The sequence below is a fragment of the Stigmatopora nigra genome, chromosome 9, assembly GCF_051989575.1.
Source record: "Stigmatopora nigra isolate UIUO_SnigA chromosome 9, RoL_Snig_1.1, whole genome shotgun sequence".
Lineage (NCBI taxonomy): Eukaryota > Metazoa > Chordata > Actinopteri > Syngnathiformes > Syngnathidae > Stigmatopora > Stigmatopora nigra.
Genome location: NC_135516.1, coordinates 12,098,950 through 12,120,614, shown reverse-complemented (window position 1 = coordinate 12,120,614; position 21,665 = coordinate 12,098,950). Strand labels below are relative to the sequence as shown.

Sequence of the window (21,665 nt, the reverse complement as noted above, 5' to 3'; positions counted from 1 at the left end):
GTAAAAATACATTAAAAATGAAAACTTATTTGACGGCAACCCCTTCACCTATTAGAACAATTGGTATGCTCCATTTACGGAAGTCGTGCTTCCGTATAACCTTTGACCTGCTAAAAACACAGCTTCATCCACCAGCGGGGGAATGCCAATTGTTACAATAAAAAAGGGGTGTGCGAATGAAACCCAGACTGTCCCCGTCTCTGCGCCAAGGGAGCATTATATAAAGAATAGTTCTGTAAAGTTTAAGCAGAAGAAAACGGTTTTCGAGTGTTATTTTATGTCGGTTAATGTTTCAATGTTCCCAGTTTCTCTCATAACGACGCCAGCTGGTATTAATCACCTGCGCTTTTGCACCTGTTCAGCTACGACATCTCCACAACAATTGCTGTAAGTTGACATTTGTTATTTCATAAAAATATTAAGGCATCAGATTTTATGTGAAGTTATGTAGTTTTATTCTCTGTTTTATTTTTTAAACTAATGAGAAATTCTCAAGTTTAAAACGGGCGGCGTGATATGCAGACAATGATGCGTGTTGATAATTATAAAATACTTTACCGTTTTGTGGAGAAAAAAAATAACTTCAATCATGAGTCTTGAGTTTTAAGTGTGGCAATGAAATCAATTCAACAAAAAGAAAATAACCAAACAGATTAAAGCTAATAAAAGTTTATTTTTCAACAAGTCCAACTTCTCAACTCAAACTTTCACAAATTCAAGTGACATTGTCTTACTTATATGCCTTTGATAGTGAATAAACATGTAACAGTACCATCTTGTTGAATAAATATCATTAACACCCTTTGGATAACTGCATAGATTAAATTGAAATTCACCATAGCACACAAACGGCAACCGTGAAAGGCAAATAATCACAGAAAAACACGCAGAACAACAAATTCTGACAGCATCAGCTTTCTTATTGCACTTCATGCTTTAGTAGTTGTAGTAGTCACTTTCTACATTTTTCCCCCTGCTGCATACTTTGGCACAGTAGAACTACTTATAACTAGCCAGGCAAAATTGTCCTCCTCGTGAGGCCACTACATCTGACTTTAGAGTCGTAAATGTACTGAAAATCACTCAAAAAGTCTTTTCATCCTCTCTGAATATGCCCTTTTGAAATATGTAAACACAGCAACATGCATATCATGCCAAAGTGCAGCAAAACACTCAAGTTACACACGCAGTGATTCAATCAAAGTGTAGTTGTAACCCAACCCTGGTTGACACTTTGCTACATCGTGTTTTCGATAGCCCTGTAGGGGGCGGTGCGGTGCCGCCAAGCCGTAAACATGTCCCCAGTGCGAGAATTTGGGGAGGTGAAAAGCGTCGTTCCGCATTCCCCGAGCACTTGTGGTGGGAGGCTTAGATGGGCTTGTATAGCAGTGAGGTCACATATTTTTTCCTGTAGCGGTGGGTGGCGCTCAGTACCATCACGCCATCCTGCCATGCATAAATTTGCATTTTAGGAGCAGCATGGCGGTAAAAAGTGCTCAAAATTCACCCATTCTGATATTGAAAATGTTATTGACACACTAGTTGGGTTTTATGTATTGTTATTTTGCTATTTTTTGCAGACTGACCTTTATTGAGAGCGCATACAGATGGTTGAGCATGACATGGTTGGGTTCGGGCAGCAGGGCGGGGTCACACTGCCCAAAATGGGGAAGGGATTCGTGCGTTATCACTCGGCAGATGCAGAAAAAAAAACGGTAAAGATAAAACGGCTGACGCTTACTGAAATATTGGTGTCCTTGTTGAGGATGACCTGAAGGAGGTGCGGTGGGAGGATGGGCGGAGCTTTAAAATGCCCCTCGGGTTTGAAGACGTATTGATTCTGTCCGTAAGGGCCCGGTGGGGAGCTGGACAAATCTATGTGACAAGTTACAAAAGTCCAAATCTGTTAGCATGTTAACAATTCATATTTCAGGTGACAAGTAAACAAGTCAAAACTAATAGCAGTTTTGCTTGATGTATTGCACAGGTGTCCAAGTGGCGGCCCGGGGGCCAAATGTGGCCCACCGCATCATTTTGTGCGGCCCGATAAAGTAAATCATGAGTGCTGACTTTGTTGTAGGATCAAAATCAAATGAAGAGTATAGATATGTATTTAAGATTTCCTGATTTTCCCCATTTTTAAATCAATAATTGTCATTTTTTTCTGTTTTTAGTTAAAAAATCATTTTTTCAAATCTGAAAATAGCTAAGAAAACAGTTTTAGATCTATAAAAAATTTAATATTCAGGGATTTTAATCATTTTTTTAATCCATTTATTAAAAAATAATAATGTATCTAAAATGGTCCTGATAAATGGATTAATGAACACACCTGAAGTGTCAGAGCACTCCAGCGAATCGACTTGCAGGGCATCGAACACCTCAAAGTCTGATTTCTTCACCTGAATCAGGTTGTTAATGGTTCCTAGCTGGCTCGTCACCACTGGCTGGAAAAGAAGAAAAAAATAGCAAATTTGCTCAAACTGTCAATCATAGGAATTTGATGAAACTTGAGCTAATCTCACATGAGCAAGCATATTAAAAAATGGCAGCTAACATTTGGATTGATGTGCCTTACTATGTTCTAAAATGACACTTACCTCTGAGGGGTCGTGTACCCACTGCCCGTCCACAAAAAACTTGTACTGGTGTTCACCTTCGGGCAAGTCCAGGATTGCTACAAAGTCATTGTGGCTTTGTGTTGGAAACACAAAAATATAATACAATTGATTTGAAAGTTATTTTTCAGCTCCTCCAGGGTACGAGCTGTAAACAAAAGAGAAATGTTTACCTTTTATTGAGGGGTATTTTAGTGCTCCAGTTATTAAAAGAGCCAGCTATGTAGACCTCCTTTCCTCCTCCGGCCCACCGGATGACAGTCGGACGAGCCTGTGGAACAGTTTTCACCAAGTCGTCTAGATCCGGAGGGAATTCTTTATCTCCCGAAACCTGGAAGAGTCAAAACAAATGGGTCTAAATCAAGGGTGTCAGACTCAGGTTAAAATCCCTGAATATTCAGTTTTTTATATATTTTTAGAATTTACAAAATGATTTTTGAACTAAAAACACAGAAAAAAAATATAAAAAATGACAATTATTGATTTAAAAGGGGGAAAATCAGGAATTTTAATATACATCTATACTCTTCATTTTAATTTGATCCTAAAACAGAAAGTCAGCACTCATCATTGACTTTCCCGGACCACACAAAATGATGCGGCGGGCCAGATTTGGCCCCCGGGCCGCCACTTTGATACCTGTGGCCTAAATGAAGGAATTCTGTTTTTGTTGTTGTTGTGCACATTTTTTTCTCACTGTACCTTGCACTCTGGCCCGTGCGTGTTAAAAATGTTGGGATCGTCGGTGCTGTCCACCATCTTACTGCTCGGCTCGTGGTCCTTGTGACCCCCACTGCTGTCGGATCGGTGGCTTTTGGCCCCATGGCGGTCCGAAGACGCCCTCTCGCTCGTGTTGCCCATCACGCCCGCCGCCGCGCTGTACAAACCAGAGGTAGAACAAGCGGTGCGCATAATCAAATCTTTCAGTCATTTTACAATAGCCTTTAAATGATTATATTTTGCTTATTAAGAGTCTATGCCAGATATATAAAGTTAAGAAAATCCATGAAATGATCCACAAGATGGCAGAAGTGCTATTTATCTTGCATATCCACCTGTTGACACTCATACAACAGATTAACCCTCTTGTTGTTGTCAAAACAAACCGAGATTTGAATTTTAGGAAGTCATCTTTGTCACCAAAATGTCAATGACGTCATCATTTGTTTACAGTGTTTATACTTTTTTTTCATGGTAAGTAGTTATTCATCTCATGTAAATGATGCTCGTTTGCCAAGCTCAGGTTTGAAAACACTGTCCTAATTCATGAAGACAAGTTAGAGAAAGGAAAAGAAAGGTAAACAAAGATGTTTTATCCTTCGACTTGTAACCTCCACACATCACGTCGACGACATGATTGTGTATTTTTAGCTGCTACTTGTGGCGCTGCTAGCTTTAACCGCAGGCTGACACCTCAAGCAGACACCTTTAACAGTGCCTGTAAACGTCCATGGTGTCATGTTTAGTGCGAAAACACGAGAAAAGTTTGTTTTTTGGAAGAATATATGCAGGAATAACAGACGTCAGACTCACCTCTCAATCAGTTAGTGTAGATCTCACTGCTGTCTGCAACCGAGGACCCGCCTCCTCGTCCACATAGACATTTGAACAGAGATTCAATTTGAGCAGTATCACTCTGTTGCTGGAGGTCGGCCATATTTGATGTGGCAGTGACAATTAGTATCTACGTTCTCACCATCGTTTTTTTTGTATTTTGTAACGTTTGACCAATGAATTTGACACTCTTAAGGGCTCCATAAATACATTTTGTTTTGGCTTGAGGTCAATTATGTTGATTTACTTTTTTAAAAAGCTAAATACTACTTTTGAATTTATTATTATACCAAATGTGAGTAATTGCAAATCATCTCAGTGCTAATTATTATGTGTATTATGTATTTACTTTTATACAGACTTTAATGAATCACAATTAATCTCATGCAATTAAAATGACCATGAGTCTAAAAAGAGGGTGCTGTCTTATGCAATGGCAAATTAGGACCACCTTTTTGGTTTTGTATTTTCAGTTTTATGTTTGCATTCACAGAATATTCAGTTTCTGAACTCAAGTATTTGATGCACATTGTGTACATTTGAGTGTCTTTTTTGAGCAGCAAGAAGACAAAGAATCATGCTTTAAGACCTATAAATAATTCATATTTGCATTCATAACAGACCATCCTTAGTGCATTACAGTACATTTGTCAAACCGCAGGGCTCCAGTGTAAACTGATGGAAATCAAGCCACACTATGCCAGTCATCTCAGGTCATCCAGCTTGGACAGCATCTGTCCATTTGTCATTTGTTCATTCCCAAGCCAATTTTCATGTACTCATAGACAACGTAGCTGATGCTGACGGCCGGAATGACTTTCATAAAGTTAGGCAAGATTCCTCGGTAGAGTCCAAAAAATCCATCTTTTGCTGCAATATTCTTTAATAGGGACGTCATGCTGGGTTGGTCGGCGGCATTCTGAGACGCTGAAGAGAAAGAATGAAGTATTTTCTACCCATTTTAAATCTACCCGGAAGCTGAATATCCCTCATTTACCAATTTGCAAAAAATTACACTCTTTTTTAATAATAAATGCTTGTGTTTACCTCTTGCTTGCATGCGAGTGCGGACGAGTGCAAGCGGATAACTGGCCAGCATCCCGCATGTACTTGATATGGTTCCGCATCCCAGCAACACAAGAACTCCTGGATTAGCCGAATTTTTGGGATGGTAGGAAAGCCACGTGTTCTTCAGAGTCTGCAAAAAAACAACAAAAAACAGAAGATTCATAGGAGGAAATTGTTGTCAAACATGATGTGCTCGGCGGTCTGCCTACTTCATACACTGCAAGGTCTATCCCAGCATAGGGAATAATTCCAAGTAGGTTAGGAATGTAGCCCTTATAGAAGGCCTTGACGCCCTCTTTTTGCAGGATTGTCTTGGCGCAGTCAAACATTCCGGAATATTGGCCAGTTTTCCTCAGTGTGAGTCGAGTCTTTAATACCTTGGAAGAGGAAACAAAGCACACACTTTTTCCAACTACCACTACACATAATCTTCCAATACTGGACTTATTACACCTTGTAGACTACATGTGTCAAAGTGGCGGCCTGGGGGGCAAATTTGGCCCGCCGGATCATTTTGTGTGGCCCGGGAAAGTAAATCATGAGTGCTGACTTTCTATTTTAGGATCAAATTAAAATGAAGAGTATAGATGTATATTAAATGTCCTGATTTTCCTCCTTTTGAATCGATAATTGTATTTTTTAATCATTTTTAGTTGTTTAGTTCAAAAATCATTTTGTAGAATCTAAAAATACATAAAAAAGCTAAAATAAAGTTTTAGATCTATAAAAATGAATATTCATGGCTTTTAATACAGTTCTTTTAATCCATTTATTTAAAAAAATCTACATATTATATCTAAAATGGTCCCACACGAATTTGAGTTGACTTTAATGCGGCCCGCGAGTCTGACACCCCTGTTGTACAGTTTATATTCCAAGTGTAAAGATTGATCTAGCATAAAAATGTCAAAAAAATATACAAAAAATTATATCATTTTTACCTCCATAGGGTAGATGGCAGTCTGTGCTGTCGCTCCAGCCAACGAACCAGACAGAAATCTTTTATGCGTCTGAATCTTTTGGCCTTCGGACGATAACAACTTCTTAAACTGCAAACAAAAATATATAAAAACATGTCCTTGCAAGTATCACCTTAATGTCAATGATATTTCCAAGGACGCCCACCTGCTCATACGCCATAAACTTGATAGCGGTCTCAGGTGCGATTTTTAAAACGTTGATGCCATTGCCTCTCCACAGTGACCTCACGCCTCCTTCCGCAATCATTTGCTTGAAACCCTTCAACAGGCTTATTTTGTTGCTTTTACTGGAATGAACCTGTCCAAAAAAATTAAACTTTGTCAATATTTTCCAGGGAAATGGAGAAGAAACTTTTCTTCAAAGCAGATTTGCCTGCATGAAAACTTTTAATCGATCCAGAGGGGCCGTCCCAGTGCGAGAGACGGAGCCCGCCACGGCGCCCGCTACGAGTTGCTTCCACCAGCCGCCTGAGCTTTTCTCATCCTCGGTGAACTCGTCAGGTATGGCAAGGCTGTCGCCGATGTCTAGCACCTAAAAAGCACATTACCCATGTTACTTCTTTAGAACTGAAACGTTTAAAAGTTGCAATAACTTCCTTTTTTGGTGTTGTCATAACGTCGCTACCGATGACCAAATCTGTCGTAAAATTAAGTACACATTGTAAACCAAGAATCTAAACAATAATTCTATTTATGGGCCGACTATCAACTTTGAAAATGGAAAAATGTTGGGGAACTTTCTTAGAAATAGTAGAAAAATGGAGATAAAATATGTTAGTTTAGTGCAGAGATGGGCAAACTACGGCCCGCGGCCCACTTTCGGGCCGCTAGGTTTTTTGTTGTCCAATTGTTTTTTTTTTGAATCCTCAAGATGGCGCCGTCCCGCGGAAGCCAGTGGCAGTAGCTCTGTCCACTCTGTTTTTTGTGTTTTACAGCCATTCTATCTTTTTAAAATTACATTTTAATATTTCTTAATACATTCCTTTTTACTTGACTTTGTACTTTATACTTTAATGATGAGTATGTTAATACTTTAGTCCTTTTTTTCTGTTTATATTCCATATGTACTGTTAACGGATGCACTTTTTTATATGTATCCTATCTTGTGCTGACCCGGCCCATCTGTCAATTCTTTTAAGTCAATGTGGCCCCCGGGCCCAAAAGTTTGCCCAACCCTGAGCTAAAGACTGAAATCTGTATACCGTAAATATAGTTACAGACACCCCACTTAATTTGGATTAAGACTCAGCGGGAGTGCTACAGCAGGCCTGACCTCATTATTTTCAACGGCCGTTCTTTCAAAGCGACGACCCAAAACGTCACTGCGCATAAACAATCCATAAAATCCATGGCATGACGACTTTTGGACCACCCGTGACTCGATGAGACTGCTAGTTGACAGTGTCGCATTCCCGATTGATTTGATTAAGGCAAACGTGTGGTTACCGAAGAGTGTTTCCAGTAGCGGATAATCTCCTGAAGGTTGTGAGCCGGGTGAAACAGGAAATGTTCCCTCCATTCGTTCCAGTCTACCACCATTGTGCCGTCAATATCCATGCTGAAGGAAACAAATGCACATATACTAATCAGTTATGACGTCCAATCCCTTTTGACGGGGAGGGAATAGCAGTGATTGGTCGCTGGGGGTGAACAAACCTCTGCAGGATTTTCAGGGCATCCACTTTGCTGATTTCCAAGCCCAGTTCTGAAAGGGACTGTTGTATCTCAGTGGCATCAATACGCCCTAACGTAAAGACAACAGTCGATAAATATTTGGATAGGCAATGGTTTTTACATCCAAACGATAAACATTTAAAAAAAAAAAAAAAACAATCTGACTGAGGCAGCCGTGACCGGATGTTTTGTCGCCGGTCTTTTGGTCGCTAGTCAAATGTACTTAGATATTAAATAGTACGTAGATATTAAACAGTACTTGGATATTAAACAGTACTTGGATATTAAACAGTACCTGGATATTAAACAGGACCTAGATATTAAACAGTACTTGGATATTAAACAGTACTTGGATATTAAACAGTACCTGGATATTAAACAGTACTTGGATCTTAAACAGTACTTAGATATTAAACTCTCTTTTTTTTTGACCTGTGAAGCAAATCCTACCGTCGTTGTTTCGGTCCAGACTCTTAAAGGTCAGCCTCAGTTTCTTCTCGTGATCCTTCAAGTATTTAGTAAACTCGTGGAAGTCCAAACTGCCGTCCTTGTTCTGGTCACCGCTCATTACAATTTTCTGCAAACACAGACAATCAGGAGCACTTATTTGAGTGGAGGGGGGGATATATAAACACAAAAATCCAGTCGAACCGGGCTCCAAATCGCCCCCCGGCCGTATTGGACTACCTGTGCGGCACCTTGTCGGAAAACTCCCATCGCTTTGAGGCCCGCTCGCAGTTCGGCGACGTCCACTTTGCCGTCTTTATTAGCATCGAGCCTTTCAAATAAGTCCTGGTAGAACCGCTCACTGTCGGCATCCCAGCACTGGGCTACCGGGAGGAAACGTCTCGGTACCGTCCAAATCATGCTTGGATCTTGCGCAAGTGCGTGCACCAAATCGGAGGTTTTAAGCCATGTTAGAAGAAACCCAAGATATATCTCCTACTCCCCCCAAAAAGCTATCGCTAAAAGCTGTTATTATTAAGCAAACGCTCCAAGGCTTTCCTTGGGAGAACTGCAATGTAGTACAAGGGCGGAGCTACTACCAAAGCTGCAGCGACGCTATACGCAGCATTTTATGCGGAAAAACAAGCTACGACCCGACATATAAAGCGCAACGACACATACAAGCCGTGGACATGTAGTTTGAAGCATTGTCACCCGAAGTGGAACTTGTTCCGAGTTTCAAGCGTGAGCTGTACGAAGTGAAAACGAAGCAGGAAATGCAGGGCCTAATCTATCCATCCATCAGCGGACGTGTCGTTTGAAACAAGCAGTGTGGAGTTTCCTTGGCTGTAATTTATAAAATGACCACTTGAGGGCGCTGTTTTATGAAATGAGTGTTTTTGTTGTGGATTGTCCATAGCAACGGTTTGTAATGTGATAAGTGACCGCTCGAGGGCTCTGTTTCTACATATACAAATGTGGTTTGAAATGAGTGTTTTTGTTTTGAATTTTCCATAGCAACGGTTTGTTTCCTCAAATGGTGTAAAGAAACATACTACGAGTTTACTTGAATTAATTACATTGTAGTTGACTAATGACATATAATGCAATGGGCCTGAATTCGACAAGCCATTTACTGCTTCACTTTTCGTTTTTTTTAAATAAACAAACTAGCCAGTTTTGAATGGATACTGATAAATGAAGCCTGTTGTTGCACAGCCAATAAAATTATGTAACGTCATATGTAGTCCGGAAGTATTTGGGTGGGAAGGACGGACGGAAGGAAAAAAGTAAGCCATGAAGTTTGAAAAAGTTTTCTACAGCAGTCGGTGGAAGGCGTTCTGGTCCAGTCTTGGTCGCTATCTGCGACTTCACGCAGCATGTCGTTCATTGTTATGAAAAAGAAGAGATTTCAATTTAAAGTAGATTTCCACTTGGAGGAGTTGTCGTCGGTCCCCTTTGTCAACGGTGTTTTATACTGTAAAGTTCGCCTCGTACATGGTGCCTTCGTCCAAGAGTCTTCTCGGTAAGTAAGGGGCTATTTTTAGTTACTCTGTAAAAATGTTTCAATTTCGAATTTTGGGGGCTTGACATAAACATTGAATTGACCCTTTAACTTTAAGCATGGTATACATTTCAAAGTTGGTATCACAATAAAGAGGACTTACATATTTTTGCTTATTAATGATATAATTTAACATTGGTTTCTTATTAGTAGATTCTTAACTGTTGTGTATTAGCTGTTTATTAGCGATACTACTTACAAATAATAAACAAAATACAATGTTTTTTTAACTACTCAATGAGGGCACTCAAGTTTGTTTACTAATTGTGCTAGTTATTCATTTAAAATGTATTTTTGTCGACGAGGTAAAAAAGTACTTGAAAATGTTTATTTTTCAAATAATGATAATGTTAACCAATGAGCATATTGTTAATACATGAGAACTATTGTTACATTCTCAATCTATGATACTGTAGTAGACCCATTTAGTCCTATAATCTGCACATAAAAGTTACATGTACACATTTCAATCTGAAAACTGCATAGTAATAACAAAAGCAACATTAGTCATAACTTCCTTCCATTAAAACAAAAAATAAATTGCATTGCGTCACTGAGTCACTGCGGAAAAACAAGCTGTTTGTCGTTAATACCTCACCATAGTAACAATTTGCTCAAATAAACCATAATCGTGTAAACACGACTTTCAAAGCTTCGAATGGCTCTAAACCTGTAATTAAATTCAGCACGGTTGTTTTCATTTAAATTCCTTTTTTTCAACCACGATTAAGTATAACATTTGTACTTCCAGGGAACCCGTCCAAGCCAACTGTGTCCGCTGGAGGAAGAGATTCTCCTTGGTGTGTAAAATGAGCGCCAATGCTCGGACAGGTGTTTTGGACCCCTGTGTGTTTCGGGTGTCGGTCCGCAAGGTACGTGATGGGTTTGACAGACATGATAAAAAATTCCTGTGATTTTTGCAGACCCCCCTCTCTGCCGGCAAAACAACGATTTTAATGGCGGCTAATGAGTTCATAAGGCTCGCGAACATAGGTTCAAGTTTGATACCCCTACTCCATTTTAGATATAATATTTTGATTTTTTTTAATAAATAGATTAAAAGAAATTGATTAAAAGCCCTGAATATTCAGTTTTTACAGTCTAAAACAATGCTTATTTGAGCTTTTTTATATATAGTTTTGGATTTTACAGAAAAAAATGATTAAAAAATGACAATGATTGATTTAAAAGGGGGAAAATCAGTAAATATAATATAAATCTATATTTATCTCTTTAATTTCTTCCTAAAACAGAAATTTGACACTCATGATTTACTTTCCCGGGCCACACAAAATGATGCGGTGGGCCACATTTGGCCCCCGGGCCGCCACTTTGACACCGGTGCCCTAGAGGGACGTGGAAGTGTTAAAAAATGGGAAAACGTGTTGCATAACATGCTAGTCAGTGTATGTCAATTTGTAACTAGCAGGCACAAACTATTTTTTTGTCTTTGCAGGAATTGAAGGGTGGGAAAGCATTTGCAAAGGTATTTTTTTTACTTCCTTCCTTCCAAAAATCAATAATCCACTAAAACCATCTTATCATTACTTTTATATGATAGCACTTGACTGAAGGACTTTGGTGTACTATTAAAACCCTGACTGGTTTTATGTTTGCATTTGGCTTACTGATTGAAATATTATAATTTGGAAGGATGTTAACAAGTAACTACTCTTCTCCCTCACTATATTTTGATTTTATTTTGTCATATGCAGCTGGGCTTTGCTGATTTAAACCTGTCTGAGTTTGCTGGGTCAGGCAGCATTACAAGAAGATGTCTCCTGGAAGGTTATAACACCAACAAAACTAGACAAGACAATTCTATTCTCAAGGTACCTGCCAAATTGATTTGATGAGTTAGATTTGTTGTTTTAAGTGCTTCGTGTGAGGATTAAAATGTGATGGGAAATAATCCTAATTATATTAACAGTAGAGTTGCTTTACAGATTTATTGGGAAGAACATACTCTTCATCATAAAAAAAATAAAATAAAAAGTAGTTTGGATTTTATTTACTGCAATTTTATGGGCTGCAAAATTTTTATTAGCCAGAAGAAGAAAAAATAGTCATTTATTTGTCATCCTGTAACTAAAACTAATATTTTTTTACAGGTTGTCATCACAACACAACTTATGTCCGGAGACCCCTGTTTTAAAACGTAAGGACATCATTTTATTCATACACTACATTTATATATTCATGTATTTTTCATTTGGAGCTATTAGCATTTTTTATAAATACTTAAGGAGTAAACTTTCTTTTTATCTCACGGAGTGAATTAAACAAGAATTACTTTTGTTACTATATACTGACGCACTTGCTGTTTTGTGATGTCAAGATTCCACTTAAGAGATAAAAGTCAAATTGTGATCTCGGCAATAATCTGAGCCTGATCAGTCATGCTCTCTTTTGCAACAACTGTTAGGCGATAAGATCGGGCGGGCGGAAGTCAAGCCCTGTTTGAATGTCAGACAGTTTATATAGCAAAGGATGTGACGTAATGGCTCACTTCTAGCCAAGCTTGCGACATGCAGCTTTAAAAAAAAAAGCAGCCCAGTCACTCTGTAGTACTGAATGTTACTCACTTCATGTGATAGGAATATGATACATTTTTAACTGCTTCCCCACCCACTTCATTCATTGGTTTAACATAGCAACACTGAATTAAGTAAAGATATGAGTCATTGTCTGCTTTTAAGACTACGCCAAAGTCAATCAATGACCAGAATGACTTGCGTTGCCAATCAATGCTCCACCCTTCAACTTATTTTTATTTGGTTATCTTGAAATGTTGTTTAGAATAAAGCTCCTTTAGGATTAGTAAGGTTTTTATGAGAGTGGCTTGACTTGCTGTCAAGAGGCCAAACAAAAGTAGTATTTTAATACATCTTAAAAAGAATACTTTTGTGCCCCTGCAGACCACCTTCTACAGCTATGACACTGGGCATTCCAAAGACTGCGTCAGAGTGTCTACTCAAGGAGCGGAAAGGAGGAGACATGTCCACATCCAGCTCGATAACTGGTAGAAAACTAAAACTAACTCAAAATCCATTCATCAACTTGCCAAATGTTACGAATCTTTCGTAGTTTCCTTACCAAAATACTAAATACACCACTTAAAAACTACGAAAATTCCAAAAATATCAAGGTAATTTACACCCCTAAAAAAAGGATTAATACAGATGCACATTTTGGACTATCACTGAAAAAGCAGGGTAAAAAAGTACTGTATATACACACTGGACAATATGTTAAATGTATTGCTATTAGTTTTTATATTGTATGATGCGTTTCAGTTCACCAAAAAGCAATATAAACTATCTATTTATGTCTAAAATGCCTTTCCTATTTCTGCATCCTCACCCTCTTGACGAAATTTCCCAAATACGGGATGAATAAAGTTATCCAATCCAATACTAATGAATTGTGGAGGTATACTTGAATTCATTTTGCCTTTTCCAGGGACTCCAATTCCCGAGAAAAAGCTTGCTGGGGGCCACACAAGAACATCAAGCTACACCAGTCAACAATCCAAAGTCTCAGGTACATATTAACTTCGATTGTCCACCTGAGAAATCCTCGACTCATCACATTAAATGTCATCTATAGGCTACAGCTCAAATAACTCCAGTTCACCAGATCTGAGCCATCGAAGGAACGCGTCAGGGGGTTCTGCCTCAATCGGAATCGACTGCATTCCGGAACCCAACGAGCAGCAGACGGAAAGATTAGAAAAGGAGAGTCGGTCCTCTCCCCCAAACACTGAAAAGTGCCATCATACGACAGAACACAACTCCACACCTGCCAAGGTTGCAAGGTAATATTTCTTATCCTGATAAGGTACAAAAAGCTCTGGTGGATGATACGCCGGGAATATTTTTTGTCCAACCTTTGCTCTCTCGTCTGTGAATTAGACATCCGGTTAAGCAGAACTCGGTGGAGAATCAGCTGATGCGCGTAAACGCCACCAGAGTGAACGCGGATGACATCATTGACAAAATTCTGCAGGGTCAGGATTTCAGCCACAGTATCTTGGATTCCAGTACAGAGGGTGGGTACTTTAAACTGGGAAGACATCCTGTCTATGGGATCGTATTACACACTAAAGGAATGCGCATGAAGTTATGATTCTCAGCGTGTAGTGATCAGGTAGAAACTGATAATGTAACTTTAAAGCTACATTTTTTTTAAATCATTCATTCAACTTGATTCCCATAACTACTTTTTGTCTTCCCATACTCAATGTGATAACTAGAGATGTTTAGATACAGGTTATTATAATTTATTTTTGTACTTTGTTTTGAGATAAGCAGATACTGATGTTAATTTTTGACCTATATTGGATAGAAAGTCATTTTTAACATCTTAAGTCACTGGTGTCAAAGTGGCGGCTCGGGGGCCAAATCTGGCCCGCCGAATCATTTTATGTGGCCCGAGAAAGTTAATGATGAGTGCCAATTTTCTGTTTTATGATCAAATTCAAATGAAGATTATAGATGTATAGGGAATAGTTCCTGTTTGTTCATTTTAATTCAATAATTGCAGATGATTTGTACAAATTTGAATGTCCAAAAATGATCTATAGTTTAGCACCATTGGAAAAAGCTGTCAATTTATTAATCAATTAATTTTGGCATACTGGCCATCCAGATGAAACCTAAACTACAGGATTTCCAGACTGTAATATGTACTTTTCTAACAGAGGAAGGACTCCGCTTGTTTGTTGGTCCAGGCGGGAGCACAGCTTTGGGAAGCCAGCACACTCGGTGGGTTTCATTATGTAATCGGAATGTGTGTACCCTACTCCATGAATTCAGTCCAATACTATACTCACTCTCAACACATAATGTAAGGCATTCTTAACCCATTTAGAAGCACTACATTAGTGTCCTTGTTTCTCAGAATGTTAAATATGTGTGGGGTTTACTTTCAGGGTCGCCTCGGGAGCATTTGAACAGGTGGTCATCAAGCAGTAAGCCTTCCAAAACATTGGACTGTTGTGAGGGGTGCCGTATTACTCGTATTTGGGCCACCTTGGAAGTGGTAACAGAAACTGCAGTACTGTACAGTACAGGAATTATCTACAGTATCTGTAGACTGACCGGGAAGAATAAGGTGTATAATATACAAGGTTCTGGTAATTGAGCAGGCATCAGTCTTCCTGGAATATTTGTACATTTTGACAAAAGGTTAATATTATTATCAGAAATGTCAAAAATAATTCCATATCATACTTCTAATATTTATGCTTTTAAATTAAAATGGTTTTGAGTGTTTGGTTAAACTAGTGTTGCAGTACCTTAGCTCATAATATTTCACACATTTTATAATTTTTACATTTGTATACTGTCCCTAACTACTGCAAAGCCTATTTTTGAAAGTCAATGTTGTAAGAAACAGGAATGTTTGTTATGTGGAGACTATATTCAAGAAAAATAATGTCACAAGTAAAATATAAAAATATATTTATACAATGCCATAAAAGTTATTTGTTACATTGTTTAGTGTACCAGTTGCTAGTATGTATATATATATTTATCACTCCCATTTTTATCAAATAAATTGACTTTTATTTTTAATTTTTTTTTACTGTTGTTTGATTTAAGTACTACTACTTTCAAAATACGTTTAAAACCAAAGATCTATTATGTTTCCAAGGTATAAAGTGACTTTGCAAATAAAATGTGACAGCCTCCATACGGATGCGCATTATGACGATGCGACGTCACATGCCTTAATCCAGCTAATGCAAAAATCATTTTGGTCAACAATCAATGCAAACATCTAAGTTGACTTTCTTTTAGTTGTGTTGTTAAATTCATGTTCACGAAATTATTTTTTACAATCATTCTAATTGGTTACCTTTGATGAAGAAAGCATGTGATCTTTACTTATTATACATTGTCAGTTACATTAGAAACTCAAGGGCGGTCATAGTAGTATATATAAATCTTGGATTTACAAGCTATTATACTTACACTGAATCAAATCGGATCTCTATTCAGATTGAAGGCGGCCCCCGGACATGCGACCCAAAAGAAGTATTCCTCCAGCCCATGTTGGCGTACGTCCCGCGGCTCGCATTGCACCACGACTCCACCATCCAGTTCCGGTTCCACATCCCATCATCATCATCTTCATCATCATCATCGTCAGCAGCGGTACTTTGAGCTTACAACAACGACGGCGGGAAGAAGTTGCTACCGTCAATTTAGCACCCATTTTTGTCCCGATTACGACGGGAATTGGCAAGTATTGGAATTTGATAGACACAACTCAGATGGATTTGTAAACGTGAAAAACGGATCAAGAGTACTTGAAGAACTCGGCGTCGCGGGATTTTAGCCATCATGGCCGGCCTCGGAAACCAGGCCATGAACAAGCCTGCGTCCGGAAAACATGGCAATGTACTGCCCCTGTGGGGCAATGAGAAGACTATGAACCTCAACCCGATGATTCTAACCAACGTTCTGTCCTCGCCATATTTCAAAGTTCAGCTGTATGAACTTAAAACGTACCACGAAGTTGTGGACGAAATCTACTTCAAGGTAAAGCTAGCTCATGCTAAGCTATTTAGCTAATAGCAACATGCTAGACATGGCTAATATCTAGCGAGCTTCTACGTTAGAGTAACGTAGCGGAATGAGTTTAATTGAGTCGTTATTATATTAAATATTCATATATTCTTTTGACGAAACACTGCAAATGCTTTTAAACACTTCAACGTGTCCACATTAGCCACTTTATTGCTATTAAAGTAGCGTAAGTAACATTGTAGTAGCCATGCTTTTAAATAGCACAATTTTCACATTGACAACTATAGACGTCCAATTTATTAATACTTGAAGGATAGCTAAATTTTTCAATGTTATTGTCTCCAATAGAGACAATAACAATTATTTTGACTCTCCCAGTTTTATTATTTCACTTCTAATTTTAGCTCTCGACGCCCAAATATGTATTGTTCATTTATTTTTACTTCCAAACAAGGCGTTTGAAATGTTGATTTGATGTTTTGTCAAAAATAATTAAATAATAAACTTGTTTTTGGTTATTGTTTGTTGATTTAGGTGACTCACGTTGAGCCATGGGAGAAAGGAAGCAGAAAAACTGCAGGTCAGACTGGAATGTGCGGAGGGGTAAGTGAGAAGTACGTGCTTTTTCTTTTCCCCCATCCTTAACTCTCTTAGTCCTCCCTAGTCTCACTGATACTTTCACCTCATTGTATAAACTCCCACTCATTAATAATCAACTTATTATACAGCGTTAGCTGCCGTTCAGAAGTTTGGACAAAACACCTCTATTGCAGTGGTGTCAAAGTGGCGGCCCGGGGGCCAAATCTGGCCCGCCACATCATTCTGTGTGGCCCGGGAAAGCCAATCATGAGTGTCGACTTTCTGTTTTAGGATCAAATTAAAATGAAGAGTATAGATGTATATTAAATTTCCTGATTTTCCCCCTATTAAATCAATAATTGTCATTTTTTAATCATTTTTTTCAGTTTTTAGTTCAAAAATCATTTTGTAAAATCTAAAAGCAGATATAAAAAAGCTAAACTAAACTTTGTTTTAGATCTATAAAAAAACTAAATATTCAGCGATCTTAATCCATTTATTTAAAAAATCAAAATATCATATCTAAAATGGTCCGACCCACATAAAATCTGCTCTATTACAACCAATTTACCCACAAACGTAAACAACAGTCCTTACAAAAACAAAAGCCTTTCAGACACCACCCAAACTTTTGAACGGCAATGTAACAAACTTTAATTAAAACATTCATACCCCAATGCAATCAATCGCTGTACTCGACTCGATCCTTTCCAGGTTCGAGGTGTCGGGACCGGAGGCATCGTTTCCACTGCCTTCTGCTTATTATACAAACTGTTTACACTCAAACTGACACGCAAGCAGCTGATGGGCTTGATCACGCACACCGACTCGCCCTACATCCGAGCTCTCGGCTTCATGTACATACGGTAAGATTCTATTCATCATTACTTCATTCCCTCCCCAAAAAAAACCCAATTTTTGACATATTTCTTCCACCCAGATACACGCAACCCCCGGCCGATTTGGTCGACTGGTATGACGGTTTCATGGACGATGAGGAGGTATGTCCCACCTGGTAATACTTTCTATTTTTTTGTCCATTAAATACAATGAAAAATGGTTCACCACCCCCCCCTTCAGCCCCCTCCTTCCTGCTGTGATGCGCATAGCTGATTTTTCACCTTTGCCTTCATTTGGCTTAATTATCCACAGTTTTGTCATCTAAACCTGAGTAGCTAGGTTACTTGCTCACTGCCACGCTGCTCATTGTTGTCAGGGTAAGTACCTCAAAAAAATGATGGAGTACTTCTTGACTATTCATGTGTAATTGATTTGAAGGCATGTCCATATGCTTTTGATAAGATTACAAGGACTAGTTGCACAAAAAAAGTCTTGATTTGGCAATTTTATTGATACACACATTCAACTTTTCATCTTATGGCAATGTTATTACACTCATTGGGCGCATTATTTGATAGAGCTGGATAATTTTTATGACATCCAATATGATAGCGGTATAGAGAATTTTCTTGTAATGGTAATTTTTTTGCAGATTTTTGTCAATTTGACATAGATTTGAAGTCGTTTTTTGTCGTTTTGACAGCCAACATAGCTTTGAGGTCGTATCGTTTTTGTGGTGATTTGCACAAGAAGCATTTTGACAGATGGAAAGCAATTAAAAAAAGCTTAAAGCTGTTTGTTTTGCCATTCAGAGTAGCAGTTCACGGTCAAACTGGGACAATAACACCACATATAATTAAAAAAACATAATAGCGTTGACTTGAAATCCACTAGCTTAATGTAAACAAGTAAAATAAGATTATATACATTGAGTTTTGCCTATAAAATGACAACCAGTTAATTAAAAATAGACTTTTTGGTTGTTTTGTGGGGCAAAATTTTGAATTCATTTGATTTTCTTGATATTTTTTTTACAGTAGTTGAGATAAATTTATACATTTAGTAATTCTATAAACTAAACCCCACAATTCTTTTTAGCCCCCTGGTTAATAAAACATAAGGCAGTTTTAGCAATCCCGCAAATTCATAAAAAAAACTCCTAATTTTTGATACAATACTTTTATTGGATGTCCAAGTTATTCAGCTGTACCTCCTAATGTGATGAATAACTACATTTTAAACCCCAGGTGTGCAACCAGGCCTCCTTTGCTGTTCTGCATTCTAGTTAACTGAACTATTATTATTCATAATAATAATAATTATCTCTTCTCATTTGCCAATCCTCAACAAACTGGTTAATTGCCCTGTTTTTGTCTTTAGATGCCCATTGTGCTGCAGGTGAATTGGATAGTGTATCTCAGCACTGTTGGTTTGCGTGTGTGAGTGCAAAGCGGCTGTTCTCTACTATAACAATTTTATAACCAGTATTTGGAGCATGGGGGACGCCCTAGCTTCCCCCCCACAACTCACATCTGTGCTTCCACTGTGGCCTCGTCATCTCGCAAATGCCCCAAGGCTGAAACGGTAGCTTCATGTTACTTTGGCCTTCATTTTGAGCTCAACATAGTCCGATTACTCAACTCCTCACCAATGAAATTGCTCAAACCACTTTGTCTTGCCAATATATTCTTTAAAAAGAAAAAAAAATCACTCTGTGAGCACAGATGTCCTTTAGAAAAGATTAGATGAGCCAGATTTTCCCCTCTAAAATGGTAAAAGTAAAGACAGACACATTTGAATAGAAAGATTAAGCTAGATGAACAGAGGTGAAGGCTCAGTACTTGGCCATCACACTTTGCCTTTTGACCTGATGTTACTATGTCATCAAAAAAGAGATCGATATGTGTGTTAAAACCATTTTTTGTTGGCCTTCCCCCCATCCCTGCCGTCATTTCTTTCCAGGAGTTGGACGTGAAGGCGGGTGGAGGATGTGTGATGACTGTTGGGGAGATGCTGCGTTCCTTCCTCACAAAGTTGGAATGGTTCTCCACCTTGTTTCCCCGCATCCCCGTGCCCGTGCAAAAGAGCATCGACCAGCAGATGAAGAGCCGGCCTCGGAAAATGCCCCAGAAGGAGCCGCAAGAGGAGGCCTTTGAGGAAGGCGGGCGGCAAGGGGAAGGAGGGCGGCAGCTGGAAAGGCGGCGCTCCAGGTAGGAACTTAAACGTGGGCAGTTCGTAGCTAATTTAAAGAAATAGGACATTTCGATTGGGCAAACTTTATTCATCCCGTATTCGGGAAATTTTGTTTTCACATTCTCTTTTTTTAAAGTAATATATTAAGAAAAAGATTTGTTTTATATCATTTTTTTAATTTAATTGACCATAGAATGCTATTTTAATGATCAATTTGAGGTTTTTGGTGCTTTTTATTAACATTTTCCTAATTTGTCATTTTATCTATTCTTAAAAGATGTATTTCAAAAGAATTGAGACCATGTCTATATATGGCCAGAATATTTTGGATTAATGGATGGTAAACTAAAACTTAAAAAAAAAACATAATATCTTTAAACAGTTAATAAAAAAAATGTTGTAATTTAATAAGGTCGATAACTTGACTTCCAGGAGCCCGAGGCGGACGCCGAGCCCCAGACGCTCGCCGAAACGGTCGAGGAGCCGCAGTCACCACCGTGAGCGGGATCGCCACGCCGCCAGCTACGACCGCGAGCTGGAGAGGGAACGGGAACGTCAGCGGAAGGAGAGGGACGCCAGGGAGCGCGACAGGGAGAGGAGACGATCCCGCAGCGCCGAGCGAAACCACCAGGAACGACGAGAACGCCGAAGAAGCCGTAGCGGCAGCGCCGGCAGGGACAAAAGAAGCGAGCGCAAAGATAAGGAGCGCGACAGCGGCGGCGGAGGAAGCGGCGGCGACGACAGGAACAAGAGGAAGGAGCGAGACCACCATAGGGACAGGTCCAGGGAGAGGAAGAGTAAAGGGGAGGGCGACGATAGGAGGCACAAAGACGAAAGGGAGAGGCATCGAGATGAACGGAAGGCTAAGAAGGCCAGCCGAAGTCGGAGCAAGGAGAGGCGGCACAAGAGCGGGGGTGCCGGCGACGAGAAAAGCAGAAAGCGGGATTCCAGCCACGGAAAGGAGAAGGAACGCGACGGGGAACAACAACGGGCGCACAAACGTAGCCGAAGCAGAGAAAGGAGTCATCATCAGAGGGAGGTCAGTGCCGACCGGAGTAAACCAGTCGATCGTAGGCGGAGTCCCAGTGTCGAGTAAATGTGTGTAAGGTGTCGTCTTTCTTTGGCCTTTTTTTTTGTTTTGTTTTTTTCTTCCCGTGTTCTAGCAGTCTTTACTAGGCATTGGAGAAAGTGGCATTTTTTATTTTGTACCGTTCATTGTTTCGGAGCCTGGAAATTTTGATTTTTTTGTATATATATCAAATCGCGTGGGTCCCTGAAATGGTCAGGTTGAGCTCAATGCTATCATGTTATGTGGCACATTTGATCCATGAAATGTTAATGTGCCTGGAAGAGAAGGAGGAGGAGGAGGAAAATGTGTTAGGGCCCCCCTGATTGTTTGTAGATCAGCTGAGAATGTTTTAATTCCTTCAAGTAGAGTCTGCTAAAAGATTCAAGCTGAGACCCTTGCTTGTCTTGTGTCTGGGTTGTTGCTATGTTGCGTTTTCTTTTCTAATAAAATACTTTTATGAAGACTTTTGCATTGGGGGAAATTGTTATAGCAGGAATAATGAAATCAAAAAAACAATGGAGATATTAACTATAAATGGATGGT

General features: G+C 39.1%; 4 protein-coding genes across 9 annotated transcripts; 2 read left to right on the top strand and 2 right to left on the bottom strand.

Moving 5' to 3' along the window:
• Positions 1 to 112: 112 nt before the first annotated feature.
• LOC144201887 (EEIG family member 2-like) lies at positions 113 to 15,432 on the top strand. 2 transcript variants are annotated; one of them, XM_077724713.1, is made up of 12 exons: positions 113 to 387; positions 6,556 to 6,721; positions 10,657 to 10,777; positions 11,362 to 11,391; positions 11,621 to 11,737; positions 12,017 to 12,063; positions 12,824 to 12,927; positions 13,368 to 13,448; positions 13,515 to 13,722; positions 13,820 to 13,956; positions 14,608 to 14,671; positions 14,839 to 15,432. In XM_077724713.1, exons 3-12 carry the CDS (start codon positions 10,715 to 10,717, stop codon positions 14,879 to 14,881), a joined length of 894 nt encoding a protein of 297 aa, XP_077580839.1. In that variant the 5' UTR covers positions 113 to 387; positions 6,556 to 6,721; positions 10,657 to 10,714; the 3' UTR covers positions 14,882 to 15,432. The 2 variants fall into 2 exon arrangements, with proteins under 2 accessions (XP_077580839.1, XP_077580838.1); XM_077724712.1 differs by lacking the exons at positions 113 to 387; positions 6,556 to 6,721 and adding an exon at positions 9,603 to 9,866.
• prkab2 (protein kinase, AMP-activated, beta 2 non-catalytic subunit) lies at positions 680 to 4,255 on the bottom strand. The gene is made up of 8 exons (XM_077724213.1): positions 4,152 to 4,255; positions 3,321 to 3,495; positions 2,792 to 2,949; positions 2,601 to 2,694; positions 2,333 to 2,447; positions 1,742 to 1,875; positions 1,587 to 1,655; positions 680 to 1,446 (listed from the first exon to the last, which is right to left on the bottom strand). The coding sequence occupies exons 2-8, from the start codon at positions 3,477 to 3,479 to the stop codon at positions 1,369 to 1,371; spliced, it is 807 nt and encodes a 268-aa protein (XP_077580339.1). The 5' UTR covers positions 3,480 to 3,495; positions 4,152 to 4,255; the 3' UTR covers positions 680 to 1,368.
• LOC144201885 (mitochondrial adenyl nucleotide antiporter SLC25A24-like) lies at positions 4,754 to 16,047 on the bottom strand. Of its 2 annotated transcripts, none has more exons than XM_077724707.1 (10): positions 15,884 to 16,047; positions 8,345 to 8,471; positions 7,877 to 7,964; positions 7,667 to 7,778; positions 6,594 to 6,752; positions 6,366 to 6,518; positions 6,182 to 6,289; positions 5,450 to 5,617; positions 5,220 to 5,370; positions 4,754 to 5,099 (listed from the first exon to the last, which is right to left on the bottom strand). In XM_077724707.1, the coding sequence occupies exons 2-10, from the start codon at positions 8,460 to 8,462 to the stop codon at positions 4,918 to 4,920; spliced, it is 1,239 nt and encodes a 412-aa protein (XP_077580833.1). In that variant the 5' UTR covers positions 8,463 to 8,471; positions 15,884 to 16,047; the 3' UTR covers positions 4,754 to 4,917. The 2 variants fall into 2 exon arrangements, with proteins under 2 accessions (XP_077580833.1, XP_077580832.1); XM_077724706.1 differs by lacking the exon at positions 15,884 to 16,047 and adding an exon at positions 8,582 to 9,190.
• On the top strand, positions 15,962 to 21,585 carry prpf38b (pre-mRNA processing factor 38B). Of its 4 annotated transcripts, none has more exons than XM_077724708.1 (6): positions 15,962 to 16,453; positions 16,976 to 17,044; positions 17,735 to 17,886; positions 17,961 to 18,021; positions 19,823 to 20,070; positions 20,486 to 21,585. In XM_077724708.1, the coding sequence occupies exons 1-6, from the start codon at positions 16,256 to 16,258 to the stop codon at positions 21,147 to 21,149; spliced, it is 1,392 nt and encodes a 463-aa protein (XP_077580834.1). In that variant the 5' UTR covers positions 15,962 to 16,255; the 3' UTR covers positions 21,150 to 21,585. The 4 variants fall into 4 exon arrangements, with proteins under 4 accessions (XP_077580834.1, XP_077580835.1, XP_077580836.1 ...); XM_077724709.1 differs by having other exon boundaries at positions 16,387 to 16,453; positions 16,976 to 17,055; XM_077724710.1 differs by lacking the exons at positions 15,962 to 16,453; positions 16,976 to 17,044 and having other exon boundaries at positions 17,791 to 17,886; positions 17,961 to 18,035.
• The last annotated feature ends 80 nt before the right edge of the window (positions 21,586 to 21,665 follow it).